This window comes from Thalassophryne amazonica, chromosome 19 (assembly GCF_902500255.1).
Source record: "Thalassophryne amazonica chromosome 19, fThaAma1.1, whole genome shotgun sequence".
Taxonomy (NCBI): Eukaryota; Metazoa; Chordata; class Actinopteri; order Batrachoidiformes; family Batrachoididae; genus Thalassophryne; species Thalassophryne amazonica.
This window is the reverse complement of record NC_047121.1, coordinates 1885298-1900929: the sequence shown is the minus strand read 5'-3', so window position 1 is coordinate 1900929 and position 15632 is coordinate 1885298. Positions and strand designations below refer to the sequence as shown.

The window sequence follows — 15632 nt, the reverse complement described above, 5'->3', positions numbered from 1 at the left end:
TTAGATTCAAGTTAATGTTCACTTTAAAATTTACATTTAAAAATTACTGTTATTGTTGCATATCATGGCACTGTTGTCACATATGGTGCATCCAGAAAGTATTCACAGCGTTTCACTTTTCGACATTTCATTATGTTCCGGCAGCTCTGCCCCACTCTGTTCCTGTCCTGCATGTTTTCTCACTCTCCCTGTTCCACTACCAGGCAGTTAACTCTATCAGGTGTGGTCAGCCAATCAAGAAGCTGGAAAACACCACTTTAAAAAAATCAGGTGGAGCAGGGCAGGAGCTCTCCCAGAACCGGGGTGGTGCCCCCTTCTGTAATGTAAATATATATTTTGTATTCTCCAAGCACAGGGGTTACTGTACGACCCGAGGCTAGGCTAGGGTCCGGTCTCAGCCCTAATGCCTCAAAGAAAAAGAGAGCAGACTCATACCCCCCATCTTAGTGTCCCTCAGATGAGGGGAACCTCTCAGTTGATATTAATCTATTCCAACTGTACACAAAGATCATCTGAAGAAACCGGGAGCAAAAGACATCCAGGCATGACCTCACATTACTAGTTAGTGGTCAAGTCTCACAACCACACATTAAGCACCAGGACCGTACAGACATGGACCTTAGTTCTCCTGCAAACATATAAGCATCACCAAAAACCTCTGTACAGGAACCTTATGACTTCATAAGCTCTTCCCAGGCATCTCTGGACCTCAAAGACAAGGACCCAGAGACATCAACGTCACTGCCAAGTGACTATCTCCACAAATTCAACAATGTCACTGTGTACAGATACACTTCTGATGGCTGATTTCAGGAGGTTATTAAAAGCCTGAATCTTAGTCTTCATCCAGGACAGCCGCAAACTCAGACATTCCAGTTCCTCACTCAGCTTCTCAAGTATCAGAGTATCTGTTGTTTCCACACATGTAATTGCACTGACAATCTATTCAAGGTCAGTCAACATTTCCTCACCAACAAAAGCACCTCAGTCACTGGTTTCCACAACTCAACACCCCAGTCCATGCAAGCATCAAACCATGTAGGAACCAAAACACCTCCCTGATGAATGCAAGTTTTCACTGAGAAAGACTCCAGAGTCTCTGCCTCCACGCACTCTCAGGACCTGTGTACAGGCTGCCTGTGCAACTTCAAGAGGATCCATGAATTATCAGGATGTTCCGGAGAGCAGGCCCATCAACTGAAAACAACACTTTCCAAAAATCACCTCGGGTGTTGAAGAAGTGCTGTGGTGGATGGTTGACTTGAGCTCAGACTGTTCTATTCACTGAGCCGCAGGTAGCTGGAACTGAGTCCAGACTGAGTCAGCTCTTTCATTTGCGGCTTCACCAACATTTGTTGCTTTACAATTGACTGGTGAATCAGCCACAAGAACCCAAACATCCCAGGAGGAGGATCAGCCTTGTGCAGATGCTGAAAGTAGGTGGCCCAATGTGACAGATGTGACAGAACAGCAGAGCCATCACAGTCTGCTTTCTCAGCTCCCTGTACATCAAGCTGTGTGCTACAACTCCTCTGCATGATATTTAGAGTGTTCTCAGGTATGAAACACCTCCTCCTGTGGACACTCAGTACAATCATCAGCAACTTTCAAGACAAGAACTCCCACAGTCTCTTCGGATCACCAGTTGTGTTTATGTCTTTAAATCCTCCAGTCTGCAAATTCCTGAGAAACAGTGTGATCTTGAAGTTGTGCCAGATTTAATCTTGGGTGCTGAGCAGGTAATAGTCTGGGAGACTTCATCTGAATCCTCAGGGAAGCCACAAGTATTTGGAATTCAGAAACTGGTTCAAGTGTTGACTTCAAACTGCGCTTGCAGGTTTCTGCATCATTCTCTATTCACAGCATCCTGGCAGCACATTTTGCTCACACGTTCTTAACTTTATGTGGAAGTAATCTTTACAACACGCCATGACTGATGTGTTCACTCAGCACTGTTTGGAGTGGCAGCAAATTCAGTGTTAAATCAATTCTGTCATGATGGGAAATCAACCCGGAAACAGCTCGTCAACTCTATCTGAGTTTACGGATTTGGTGTCACTCACAGTAGAGTTTCTTTAATTCTGCAGAACTTATTCTGTACATTATTTCCACTAAAACTATAAAATCTCTATTTTACTCTCATTTTCTAAATTCACCTGCATATTTGCACTTGGCACCTTGGACCTTTATGAGAGTGATGTGAATTAGCTGATCGCACACAGGTCCTGAAGGCTGCACAGAAACAGGACCCAAATCCAGACAGAGAACTACAACTGTAGATGTTCCATCTGCATTTTAGAGTTTTTACTGTATTACAATGAAAAAAAAAATCAAATCTTTGTTTTCCACATTTTTAAATATTACATTTTGTTCTTGCATGTTTTGTGTACCTGATGTGGTTTATCAGTTTGTCAGCAAAGGAAAACAAATCAAAGTATTATCCTAATACATAAGTTTAAGTCATTCATCAAGAAAAAAAAGCCTTGTTTTGTTTCCAGATTTGCTGTATTTTATGTCACGTTGGATATTTTTGCTCAGACTGAACTGGATATTTGCAGATGTCGGCTTCACCTGTGGGAAACTGTGATTGTCGTTAGTTTTTTTACATTATTTGCTGACATTTGGTACCAAAAATGATCCATGAAATTATGGCAAATATAAAAAACAACTATAAAATAATTGCTAATTGCATTTCTTATTTATTTCTTTTTTTAATTGAAGTCACTGTTGGGAAAACAGAGGTTTGGTTTTTGGCTGAAGATGACTTTAACTGTGTGACTGACCATTGTTCCCAGGCAAGGGACCAGAAACCCTGTATGCTGGGCAAAAGCTCAATGATAATGAATGGCATACAGTGCTTGTGGTACGACGCGGAAAAACCTACAAGCTAAAGGTTGACGATGACGTAGCAGAAGGTACTAACCTGCTTTCCCACGGTTTATATTTCAATAGAATTCTGCTGTCTGTTATTTCAACTTGTTAACTGTAATTAAGAGACTAACCTGTAACGATTAGTGACAGATTACATCCATCTAATACCATTAATCCAATTTTCTCCTTAAATCAGCCCTTTTGTGTTAGTGTCAGACAGCGTTCTCTTTTCTTTTTGTTTTTTTGTCTTTGTTTTCAACCCGTCCCCTCCCACCTTCCCCATCTTCAGGCCAGATGGTGGGAGACCACACGCGACTGGAGTTCCATAATATCGAAACGGGCATCATGACAGAGCGCCGCTTTGTTTCCAGCATCCCCTCCAGTTTCATTGGCCATTTGCAGAGTCTCAGGTGCTTTACTGACTTTTTCTCTCAAAGTCCTGTTACCTTTATTGAGCTGAGGTTTGATTTTTCAAGTGATTCCAGCTGTGTGGACCTGTACTGTACTGTTTAAGGAAAAACATTGGTATATGTCTTCCTCTTGCCTTTAACACAGATTTAATGGAATGCTCTACATTGACCTGTGCAAGAATGGTGACATAGATTACTGCGAGCTCAACGCCCGCTTTGGGGAGCGTTCCATTATTGCCGACCCAGTCACCTTCAAGTCCAGGACCAGCTATTTGAGCCTGGCCACCCTACAGGCCTACACATCCATGCACCTTTTCTTCCAGTTCAAAACCACCTCCCCAGATGGATTTATACTCTTCAACTCTGGAGATGGCAATGATTTTATTGCTGTTGAGCTGGTTAAAGGGTAAGTGGGAAATGATAGACCACCTTAATAGACCACAGCCTTCATCAAGAAGGTCATGTTTCCACTCACATCTCTTTGTTGATTAATTCACAGTAGAACCTGATCCGTTACTAGAGTAGCAGCCAAGAACTGTTTGGTCAAGTGAACTTGGGACTAATGGTGGAGTAGAGGATCATGTAAAAAATGATAAGGCATGTGAAGAACTTGACGTCTGCTGGGTATTCCCCCACTGCGTTTGGCCTACTGTTTTACATACTGTGTAATACATACAGTAATTCATTAATTTATTAGGAATTGATCATTAGGATTAATTAACTAATTTATAAGAACAAAACAGAAATGCACGGTGCTCTATGGGGCTCGAGGGTCAGTTGCACATTCATGTTTCGCTCCTCCAGTAAAAAAACCTCCCTCTCTGACACTTCCCAGAGTTTGCAGAATGGTCGATACCAGACAAATTAGCCGCTGCACTCCGCCCCCAGACCGTCTGCTTTTCTCAGTCCAGCAAAAATTTGCGACAGAAATTTGTCGAGCTCCTCATGCAACAGTGGTTCCACTTCACCTAGAGACGTCGCACGCGGCTTACAGCGTTGTTGATTTTTTTTTTTCTTTTGTGTTAAAAGAATGAGCGGCGTCAATCAGCTGCTAAATGCTGTAACCGCTGGTGTGCATGCGCGCAGTGGTACAGATCATATGGAACCAAATTTGCATGCTGTGGAGCACAATGGCAAATGGGAGACATGATATATGTCATGTGACATACAAACCACCAATCATATGACAAGGATCTATTCAGCTGTTATAGAAAACAGGATGATTTTTATCAATAAAGCTGTGACAAAAATGTAGACACAGTGTGTCCGGGATTACATCTGACGGCACCAACGTCATTGACTAAATATGGTCTTTTTGTTCTGATGGTCACACCTGGGACACGTTTAAGGGACGTAGTGGCAAGTTCTACCTGCATCTGTCCAAAGTGTCGATATCATTCCGAGGAGGATCTACAGCGAGTGAGATTGCATCAGAATTTTGGCTCTCTGTTGGGACTGTTTACACAGAGACTGCTACCTGCTGCTTTGGACTTGAACTAACAGTCTTTTCAAGACTTTTTTTACTTTTTACCTTTTTACTTTTTTTTTTTTTCCAACGCCTAAGGAAGACCTCTAACGGTCGAAACATCGCGACGGAGCACTTTTATCAGCTAACTTTCATCAGCGTTGGCAAGCTAACTAGCTTGCTAACGCTTTCGTTTTTATTTTTTTTATTTTTATTTTATTTTAGCACCATTGTCGTGCGTTCGCTGTTGTCGTGCGTTTCCTGTGCTGCTTCATGGCCTGTTTGGTGCCTTGATTGGGGCACTCCTTCTGCTGAATCACCTCTGGATTATTTGCACATTATTCACTTTGTGTGTTTTTGGGAATCCGCTAGCTTAGCGTAGCTACTAGCTCTTAGCCGATTTAGCATGGCGGCTTCTCCTGTCTCTCCCGCACTTTCTGCTCTGGGTGTGAAATGTTTAGTTATTCCTCGGCCTCCTTTAGCAGTAACGGTACTTGTAATAAGTGTAGCTTATTCGTAGCTTTGGATGCCAGGCTGGGCGAATTGGAGACTCGGCTCCGCACCGTGGAAAATTCTACAGCTAGCCAGGCCCCTGTAGTCGGTGCAGACCAAGGTAGCTTAGCCGCCGTTAGTTCCCCCCTGGCAGATCCCAAGCAGCCGGGAAAGCAGGCTGACTGGGTGACTGTGAGGAGGAAGCGTAGCCCTAAACAGAAGCCCCGTGTACACCGTCAACCCGTTCGCATCTCTAACCGTTTTTCCCCACTCGACGATACACTCGCCGAGGATCAAACTCTGGTTATTGGCGACTCTGTTTTGAGAAATGTGAAGTTAGCGACACCAGCAACCATTGTCAATTGTCTTCCGGGGGCCAGAGCAGGCGACATCGAAGGACATTTGAAATTGCTGGCTAAGGCTAAGCGTAAATTTGGTAAGATTGTAATTCACGTCGGCAGTAATGACACTCGGTTACGCCAATCAGAGGTCACTAAAATTAACATTAAATCGGTGTGTAACTTTGCAAAAACAATGTCGGACTCTGTTGTTTTCTCTGGGCCCCTCCCCAATCAGACCGGGAGTGACATGTTTAGCCGCATGTTCTCCTTGAATTGCTGGCTGTCTGAGTGGTGTCCAAAAAATGAGGTGGGCTTCATTGATAATTGGCAAAGCTTCTGGGGAAAACCTGGTCTTGTTAGGAGAGACGGCATCCATCCCACTTTAGAAGGAGCAGCTCTCATTTCTAGAAATCTGGCCAATTTTCTTGGATCCTCCAAACTGTGACTATCCAGGGTTGGAACCAGGAAGCAGAGTTGTAATCTTACACACCTCTCTGCAGCTTCTCTCCCCCTGCCATCCCCTCATTACCCCATCCCCGTAGAGACGGTGCCTGCTCCCAGACTACCAATAACCAGCAAAAATCTATTTAAGCATAAAAATTCAAAAGAAAAAATAATATAGCACCTTCAACTGCACCACAGACTAAAACAGTTAAATGTGGTCTATTAAACATTAGGTCTCTCTCTTCTAAGTCCCTGTTGGTAAATGATATAATAATTGATCAACGTATTGATTTATTCTGCCTAACAGAAACCTGGTTACAGCAGGATGAATATGTTAGTTTAAATGAGTCAACACCCCCGAGTCACACTAACTGTCAGAATGCTCGTAGCACGGGCCGGGGCGGAGGATTAGCAGCAATCATCCATTCCAGCTTATTAATTAATCAAAACCCAGACAGAGCTTTAATTCATTTGAAAGCTTGACTCTTAGTCTTGTCCATCCAAATTGGAAGTCCCAAAAACCAGTTTTATTTGTTATTATCTATCGTCCACCTGGTCGTTACTGTGAGTTTCTCTGTGAATTTTCAGACCTTTTGTCGGACTTAGTGCTTAGCTCAGATAAGATAATTATAGTGGGCGATTTTAACATCCACACAGATGCTGAGAATGACAGCCTCAACACTGCATTTAATCTATTATTAGACTCTATCGGCTTTGCTCAAAAAGTAAATGAGTCCACCCACCACTTTATCATATCTTAGATCTTGTTCTGACTTATGGTATGGAAATAGAAGACTTAACGGTATTCCCTGAAAACTCCCTTCTGTCTGATCATTTTTTAATATCATTTACATTTACCCTGATGGACTACCCTGCAGTGGGGAATAAGTTTCATTACACTAGAAGTCTTTCAGAAAGCGCTGTAACTAGGTTTAAGGATATGATTCCTTCTTTATGTTCTCTAATGTCATATACCAACACAGTGCAGAGTAGCTACCTAAACTCTGTAAGTGAGATAGAGTATCTCATCAATAGTTTTACATCCTCATTGAAGACAACTTTGGATGCTGTAGCTCCTCTGAAAAAGAGAGCTTTAAATCAGAAGTGTCTGACTCCGTGGTACAACTCACAACTCGTAGCTTAAAGCAGATAACCCGTAAGTTGGAGAGGAAATGGCGTCTCACTAATTTAGAAGATCTTCACTTAGCCTGGAAAAAGAGTTTGTTGCTCTATAAAAAAGCCCTCCGTAAAGCTAGGACATCTTTCTACTCATCACTAATTGAAGAAAATAAGAACAACCCCAGGTTTCTTTTCAGCACTGTAGCCAGGCTGACAAAGAGTCAGAGCTCTATTGAGCTGAGTATTCCATTAACTTTAACTAGTAATGACTTCATGACTTTCTTGCTAACAAAATTTTGACTATTAGAGAAAAAATTACTCATAACCATCCCAAAGATGTATCGTTATCTTTGGCTGCTTTCAGTGATGCCGGTATTTGGTTAGACTCTTTCTCTCCGATTGTTCTGTCTGAGTTATTTTCATTAGTTACTTCATCCAATCCATCAACATGTTTATTAGACCCCATTCCTGCCAGGCTGCTCAAGGAAGTCCTACCATTATTTAATGCTTCAATCTTAAATATGATCAATCTATCTTTGTTAGTTGGTTATGTACCACAGGCCTTTAAGGTGGCAGTAATTAAACCATTACTTAAAAAGCCATCACTTGACCCAGCTATCTTAGCTAATTATAGGCCAATCTCCAACCTTCCTTTTCTCTCAAAATTCTTGAAAGGGTAGTTGTAAAACAGCTAACTGATCATCTGCAGAGGAATGGTCTATTTGAAGAGTTTCAGTCAGGTTTTAGAATTCATCATAGTACAGAAACAGCATTAGTGAAGGTTACAAATGATCTTCTTATGGCTTCGGACAGTGGACTCATCTCTGTGCTTGTTCTGTTAGACCTCAGTGCTGCTTTTGATACTGTTGACCATAAAATTTTATTACAGAGATTAGAGCATGCCATAGGTATTAAAGGCACTGCGCTGCGGTGGTTTGAATCATATTTGTCTAATAGATTACAGTTTGTTCATGTAAATGGGGAATCTTCTTCACAGACTAAAGTTAATTATGGAGTTCCACAAGGTTCTGTGCTAGGACCAATTTTATTCACTTTATACATGCTTCCCTTAGGCAGTATTATTAGACGGTATTGCTTAAATTTTCATTGTTACGCAGATGATACCCAGCTTTATCTATCCATGAAGCCAGAGGATACACACCAATTAGCTAAACTGCAGGATTGTCTTACAGACATAAAGACATGGATGACCTCTAATTTCCTGCTTTTAAACTCAGATAAAACTGAAGTTATTGTACTTGGCCCCACAATCTTAGAAGCATGGTGTCTAACCAGATCGTTACTCTGGATGGCATTACCCTGACCTCTAGTAATACTGTGAGAAATCTGGAGTCATTTTTGATCAGGATATGTCATTCAAAGCGCATATTAAACAATATGTAGGACTGCTTTTTTGCATTTACGCAATATCTCTAAAATCAGAAAGGTCTTGTCTCAGAGTGATGCTGAAAAACTAATTCATGCATTTATTTCCTCTAGGCTGGACTATTGTAATTCATTATTATCAGGTTGTCCTAAAAGTTCCCTAAAAAGCCTTCAGTTGGTTCAGAATGCTGCAGCTAGAGTACTGACGGGGACTAGCAGGAGAGAGCATATCTCACCCGTGTTGGCCTCTCTTCATTGGCTTCCTGTTATTCTCGAATAGAATTTAAAATTCTTCTTCTTACTTATAAGGTTTTGAATAATCAGGTCCCATCTTATCTTAGGGACCTCGTAGTACCATATTACCCCCATTAGAGCGCTTCGCTCTCAGACTGCGGGCTTACTTGTAGTTCCTAGGGTTTGTAAGAGTAGAATGGGAGGCAGAGCCTTCAGCTTTCAGGCTCCTCTCCTGTGGAACCAGCTCCCAATTCAGATCAGGGAGACAGATACCCTCTCTACTTTTAAGATTAGGCTTAAAACTTTCCTTTTCGCTAAGGCTTATAGTTAGGGCTGGATCGGGTGACCCTGAACCATCCCTTGGTTATGCTGCTATAGACGTAGACTGCTGGGGGGTTCCCATGATGCACTGTTTCCTTCTCTTTTTGCTCCGTATGCACACTCTGCATTTAATCATTAGTGATCGATCTCTGCCCCCCTTCACGGCATGTCTTTTTCCTGGTTCTTTCACTCAGCCCCAACCAGTCTCAGCAGAAGACTGCCCCTCCCTGAGCCTGGTTCTGCTGGAGGTTTTCTTCCTGTTAAAAGGGAGTTTTTCCTTCCCACTGTGGCCAAGTGCTTGCTCATAGGGGGTCGTTTTGACCGTTGGGGTTTTTCATAATTATTGTATGGCCTTGCCTTACAATATGGAGCGCCTTGGGGCAACTGTTTGTTGTGATTTGGCGCTATATAAGAAAAAAGTTGATTGATTGATTGACGTTGTCCACCTTTCTTTGGGCAGGTTATGGACATTTGTCTCCGTGGAGTCAGTCGTGCCCGTGTAGGCCCACACTAAAACACTCTACAGGAGAGACTCCTGCAGGACTCAGTGGGCCGACCAGTGGAACAACAGCCTGTTTACTGTGGTTCATGCAAAAATGCATTTCAGCTCAGAGACAATATGATCATGATGCTTCACCATAATTTAATCAAATAGTTTCCAGAATCACAGATAGGAATCAGCCATGATTTTACTGTTTGCACTTCTTTTTCACCTCACACACCTTGTCCTCCATGTAAAGCAGCTTACACGTGTGGCCCTGTGGCCCTGTGCGTGTGCCCGCAGTGAGGGCGGTACTCTCAGCACCAAGACTTTCTGTGTGTGCCACCTCACTCAATGGAAACACTGCAGCACTTAACGTTTTTATGCACATTTTCATGCTCTTTAATGAAGACATGTATCTTCTTTATTTTTAGAATTGCTTTTTATGTGGGATACATTTTACTGTGCTTTTAGTATTTTAATTTTGAAAGCATTTTGAGCCCTTTGCAATTTGGGAGCACTTTGAAAAGGCAAAGGAAACCATCAGACTAAATATTCAAACCAATTGTGAATACGTGTCATACGTACAAGCCAACCATGAATTTTATCAGGTCTCAGCCCCACAGGGTGCAGAAGCCTCTGAACTCTGACCGACACTCTCAAGTCTAGAAGAATCCGATGTAAAATTTGCCAAAATAAACATGCAGGTCACAAATTGAATTTACAAACCAGATCAATGGAAGCCTGAGTAAACAACGGGTGCCATGAGCACTGTCGTCCTGCAGTGTGTCGGCTGGAACTGTGCTGCTACTTATCCTACTTGAATGTTGGCAGCATAACTGTCAAAGGGAGAGAGCAGGCTGACGTGATGGAGAGGAGAAAGAAAGAGAAACACACTGTTGCTCAAGAGACCAACTGGGTTGAAAATGCTGCATCACAGAATTCTAAAGGAAGCGCATATAAAGAGTATTTTGGAGCCAGTGTTGGGCACAGCTAACCAAAAAGTTAGCTTCAATAACCGCTAATCTGCTAACTGAAAAGTTAACTTTTATAATGCTAAACCGATAAACCGCTTAAAAAAAAACTTTTACTATTGACTCCAGTACAGCTACTGACAAGCCAGTTTTGAATTTAAGCACCACCGCCGCTTCTGAGTAAAATCAAAGGCGATCACAAACCCAACACAAACAACGAGTCAGAGCTTCTGTCTTTGTGCGCCCTGCCCACTGCTGTAAGGATGATTCATTTACTTTCCACATGGAAGAGCACAGACGTGTGGCAGAAGACATCAAAAAACAAGGCAGTTTTGACATATGGTTTGATTTATGAACCAAAGTCATTCTGGACAGGTTTATCAACACTAACATCAACTCTGTCATTTATACAAAGTGAAAATATCGCACATATCTTTTAAAGTAATACACTATTCTGAAGGTCTGAGCATTAACATGCACACATTCCAAAAGGCATTATGGGAAAATAAGCCTCCGCTCATCACTGATTGGTTTTTACAAATAAATGTGTATTTGTAAATATGTCATTTTTTTCATTTGTAAAAAAAAAATAAAAATTTCTGTTTTCTGTTTAAGTGTGATTCAGCGCAACAAATAGCAACCGTGTGATAGCTGGTCGCTATTCAAAGTCCCATCCAGGTGATGCAGTGTTCTATGCATTTTGACTCGGTGTTCTATGCATTTTGGGTCAAAATGCATAACGTTGATTGGGAGGTGATGGTCTAGTGGTTAAGCATTGGGCTTGAGTCAGAGGATCCTCGGTTCAAATCTCAGCCTGACCAGAAAATCTCTAAACACCCTTGTGCAAGGTCCTTAATCCCCTAGTTGCTTCCAGTGTGTAATGGGGGCCTTGAATGGCAGCAGCCTGACACCAGAGTGAATATGAGGCATTATTGTAAAGCGGTTTGAGCGTCTGATGCAAATGGAAAAGCACTATATAAATGGAGTCCATTTTAAAAGATTTGTGAGATATTTTCAGAATTCAGCCATCCACCACATAGCCCCCGGTCCAACAGCAGCTCCACTGGCTCCCGGTTAAGTTCTGTATCAGATTCAAAATCCTCTTGTTAAGATTCAAGACCATCCAGATCCTCACACCTCCATATCTGTCTGACCACCTGCATGTTGTCACTTCCTCTCGGAAACTCCTCCGTCCACCGTCTCACCACTGTCGGGGGCAGAGCATTCAGCCGTACCCTAACCCTAACCCACCTGTCCTCAGGCAATATAAACTCTCTCCCTCTCTTCAAATTCAAACTTCAAAATCTGCTGCTTTTTCTATCTGACAAATTGCATTGACTGATTTTAAATTGTTTTAACTTCTTATATGTTGTTTCATTTGGTTTTATTTCTTCTCCAGTGCCTTGAGTGTCTACAAAGGCACCTACAAATAAAATGCATTATTATTATGATTATTATTATTGCTATTAGTAGTAGTAGTAATAATAATCAGAATCAGAATGCCTTTTGCTGTCATTATACATTGGTACAATGAGATCAGGGCCATCCAGTTGCAGTGCAATAAAATAGAATAAAAATTGTGCAAAAAAGAGATAAAAATAGTGCAAGAGTATGTATCAAAAAACAGATATAAAGAAAAATTCAACAATGTAGCAAAAAATATATATACAATTGACACTAGTGCAAGGTGCAGCTAGGATATAAATATATTGCACAGAAATGTATATTGTCCATGGGTGATTGGGTTATTGCACATGGTTAAGACTGCACGAGGAGGATCAGTGCATGCTAGAGTTTAATGTGGTTATGGCTTTGGGGGAAGAAACTGTTTTTCAGTCTGTTTTTGTCCTTGTGAGCCTGTAGCGCCTCCCTGAGGGCATCAGTTCAAACAGGGCAGAGCCAGGGTGAAAGCAGTCTTTGGAGATTGCTTTGGCTCTGCTGAGGCAACGGGAGGTGGTAAATGTCCAACAGGGGAGGGGAGAGGGCGGCCGATGATCTTCTGTGCTGCCTGTCAGCAGCGGTGGAGCTGCCAAAACCATACTGTGATGCAGTATGTCAGCAGGCTCTCAGTGGATGAGCGGTAGAAGCCCAGCAGGAGGTCGGTGTTGAGGTTGTACTTCCTGAGGACTCTCAGGAAGTGTAGCTGCTGCTGAGCCTTCTTGAGGATAGAGGAGATGTTGTTGACCAGGAGATGCAGTCTGAGATGAGAATGCCGAGATACCTGAAGGTGTGGACCCTTTCCACACGCTCGCTGTTGATGAGAAGGGGGGCAGGGTCGGTGTGGTTTTTCCTGAAGTCAATGATGATTTCTCTGGTCTTCCTAGTGTTCAGAGCGAGGTGTTTTCTGAGCACCAGGCTGCCAGCTGCTGGATCTCCTCTCTGTAGGCAGCCTCATCACCCTCCGGAGGTGAGACTGACCACTGTGTATCGTCTGCAAACTTGATGATAAGGTTGTTCTTGTGAGCCGGTCTGCAGTCGTAGGTGTAGAGGCAGTAGAGGAGGGGGCTCAGCATGCAGCCCTGTGGAGAGCCGATGCTCAGCGTGTGGGTGGAGGAGAGGTGGGGGCTGAGTCTCACAGTCTGGGGACGGTTGGAAAGAAAGTCTTTAATCCAGGCGCATGTGAGAGGGTGGAAGTCAAGAGTGACCAGTTTTGTGGTAAGTCTATCTGGGATTATTGTGTTGAAGGCAGAACTATAATCCACAAAGAGCATTCGGACGTAGCTCTGTGGCTGCTCCAGGTGGTTTAGAGCAGAGTGGAGAGCTGCCTCCACACCCTCCGTGCGTTGTTGCTAGACAGATGGGACTCTATTTGCATCCTGTGGTCCGCCTTTGCTCTTTTTACTCCTCTCTTCAGGTCAGCTCTGGCAGCACTATACAGAGCTCTGTCACCTGACTTGAAGGCAGCGGCGCAGGTCCTGAGGAATGAGCGGGACCTGGCTGGTCATCCAGGGTTTCTGATTTGGGAAACCCAGGATGGTTTTTGTCACAGTCACATTCCCGTGCAGAACTGAATGTAGTCCAGAACCGTTCCCGTGTGTGTCCTCCAGCTCATGATGTCCAAATAGGGCCCAGTCTGTCTGTTGGAAGCAGTCTTGGAGTATGGGGAGTGCGTTGTCAGGCCAGATTGTAACAGACTTTGTTGTGGGCTCAAGCCTGCATCTGAGGGGGGTGTAGGCTGGCGTGAGCAGGAGGGAAAGGTGTCTGACTGTACCGAGTGGGGGGAGGGGTACGGCTCTGTATGCAAGTTTGATGTTGGAGTAAACATGATCCAGTGTGTTCTCCCCTCTTGTAGCACATTTCACGTGCTGGTAGAAAGTGAGGCAGTACAGTCTTTAAGTTGGCCTTGTTAAAATCCCCTGCTAAGACGTGTACTCCGTCTGGGTGAGCCCGCTGCTGCTCGTTCACGGTGTTCAGCATGAGAGAGAGCGCTGTGTTTACACTGGCGTCGGGTGGATATACACAGCAGTGATGATAACAACAGTTAGCTCTCTTGGGAGGAAAAAAAGGCCGGCACTTACAGACATGTACTCGACATCTGGGGAGCAGTGACTGTCTATGATTGTCCCGTTGTTGCACCAGTTATCATGCACATAAATACAGAGCCCCCCACCCTCTCCTCTTTCCGGAGTCCTTTGTCCTGTCTCCGCGTAGCAGTGTGTGGCCAGCTAGCTGCACGCTAGCATATATAATAATAATAATAATAATAATAATCATAATCATAATAATGGTGACAAAGGTCAGTTTCAGGTTGTACAGAGGTCAAAAGTTAAAGTTACTACAAATTAGGGAGAAAGTGAGGTAATCTATTGATTGAGTTAATAGGATTAATAACAAAATAGTTTTGACTGTGTTGAACATTTGGTCTCCAAAATAAAGGTCAAACAAGGCAACGTCCAATTGGATTCTATGACATATGTTGCCCTGTAACATGATAACTAAACATAACATGCGGACTATTCTGTTGTAAAAGTCCAATCACAGGTGATACTGTGTCACTTTACATTAGGGAGAAGCTCGAGACTGTTTTGGAGACTCCATCATTTACAAAGACCCAACATTACTCCAACAGCAAAATCATTGACTTTGGCAAAAGAGAGAAAAAAAAACCCTCTTCTTTTTTAAAAGGAAGAAACCTTCAGCAGAACCAACTATGTGGAAGGGCCATCTGCCACGACCAGGTGAAACAGACAGACAGACAGACAGTGTTGTGGTTTAAAGAATAGGTCAGGAGACAGAAGGGGCCTAGGAGGACTGTTGTTGGTGCCTAAAAGAATAGTACGCAGTTCAAGAGAATTTGTGGAAGTGTTAGTGAGGCCATGATAGCAGGGTGCTAGTTTGTTTAGAGGCTAACTGTAGACAAGATGGTGTGTCGGTCAGAACACAGGGATGAAGACACTAGACTCCAAGTATGTCCTTCAGCAAGCTTTACTCCAGCTCATATCATGAACATATTCAGAAATATTTACAGTTAGGGAGGGTGATGGGATGAAGAAGTGAGTCTGAAATAACAAACTAAATAATATTAATTAGTTCAAACATTACAACCTCTCAACTATTAGAAACAAATAAGATGCAGTCACTCATTGGTATGCACACAGCATGTAAACTCCAACCAGTAAATCACTACAGACAGTAGTGAAATGGCACCATCTAGTGGCGTTAGAAAATGACTACAACACGAGGACCATATAGACACAACTTTCACCGTAACTCATTTCAGCATTAACATAACAAAGAGTAAACAGTTATAGCGCGAGGTAACTCTGTAACATGCAAACACTCGTTTACAGGCTCCTACCTGGGCATTATAATGACTGCGACTGGACCGGAACTCAAAGCTAACTGCTAGCGTGGCTAACTGAGTCACACTAAACTTACATTAACTCCATGTTACAGACACACAAACCACATACTTAGTTTTTTGTCATTAATTCAGTGCTGAGAACATTAGCTGTCGGAGGTGAAAGGCACTTATTTCACTAGACTGCTCTTCTGTATCGTACCACACGTCAGGAGAAAACTATGGAGCTAAATCAGAATCAGCAGCAACGCGAGACCATGAACATAACCTCACGTGACTACAATGGAGGAGGG

The 15632-nt window shown here is 43.0% G+C and overlaps 1 protein-coding gene across 1 annotated transcript in view; it reads left to right on the top strand.

Moving 5' to 3' along the window:
* The window catches only part of nrxn3a (neurexin 3a), a 580025-nt gene that overhangs the window by 324812 nt on the left and 239581 nt on the right, over positions 1–15632 (top strand). The window contains 3 exon segments of the mRNA XM_034159719.1: positions 2796–2915; positions 3161–3281; positions 3427–3687. Of these exon segments, the coding sequence (XP_034015610.1) occupies positions 2796–2915; positions 3161–3281; positions 3427–3687 (502 nt within the window).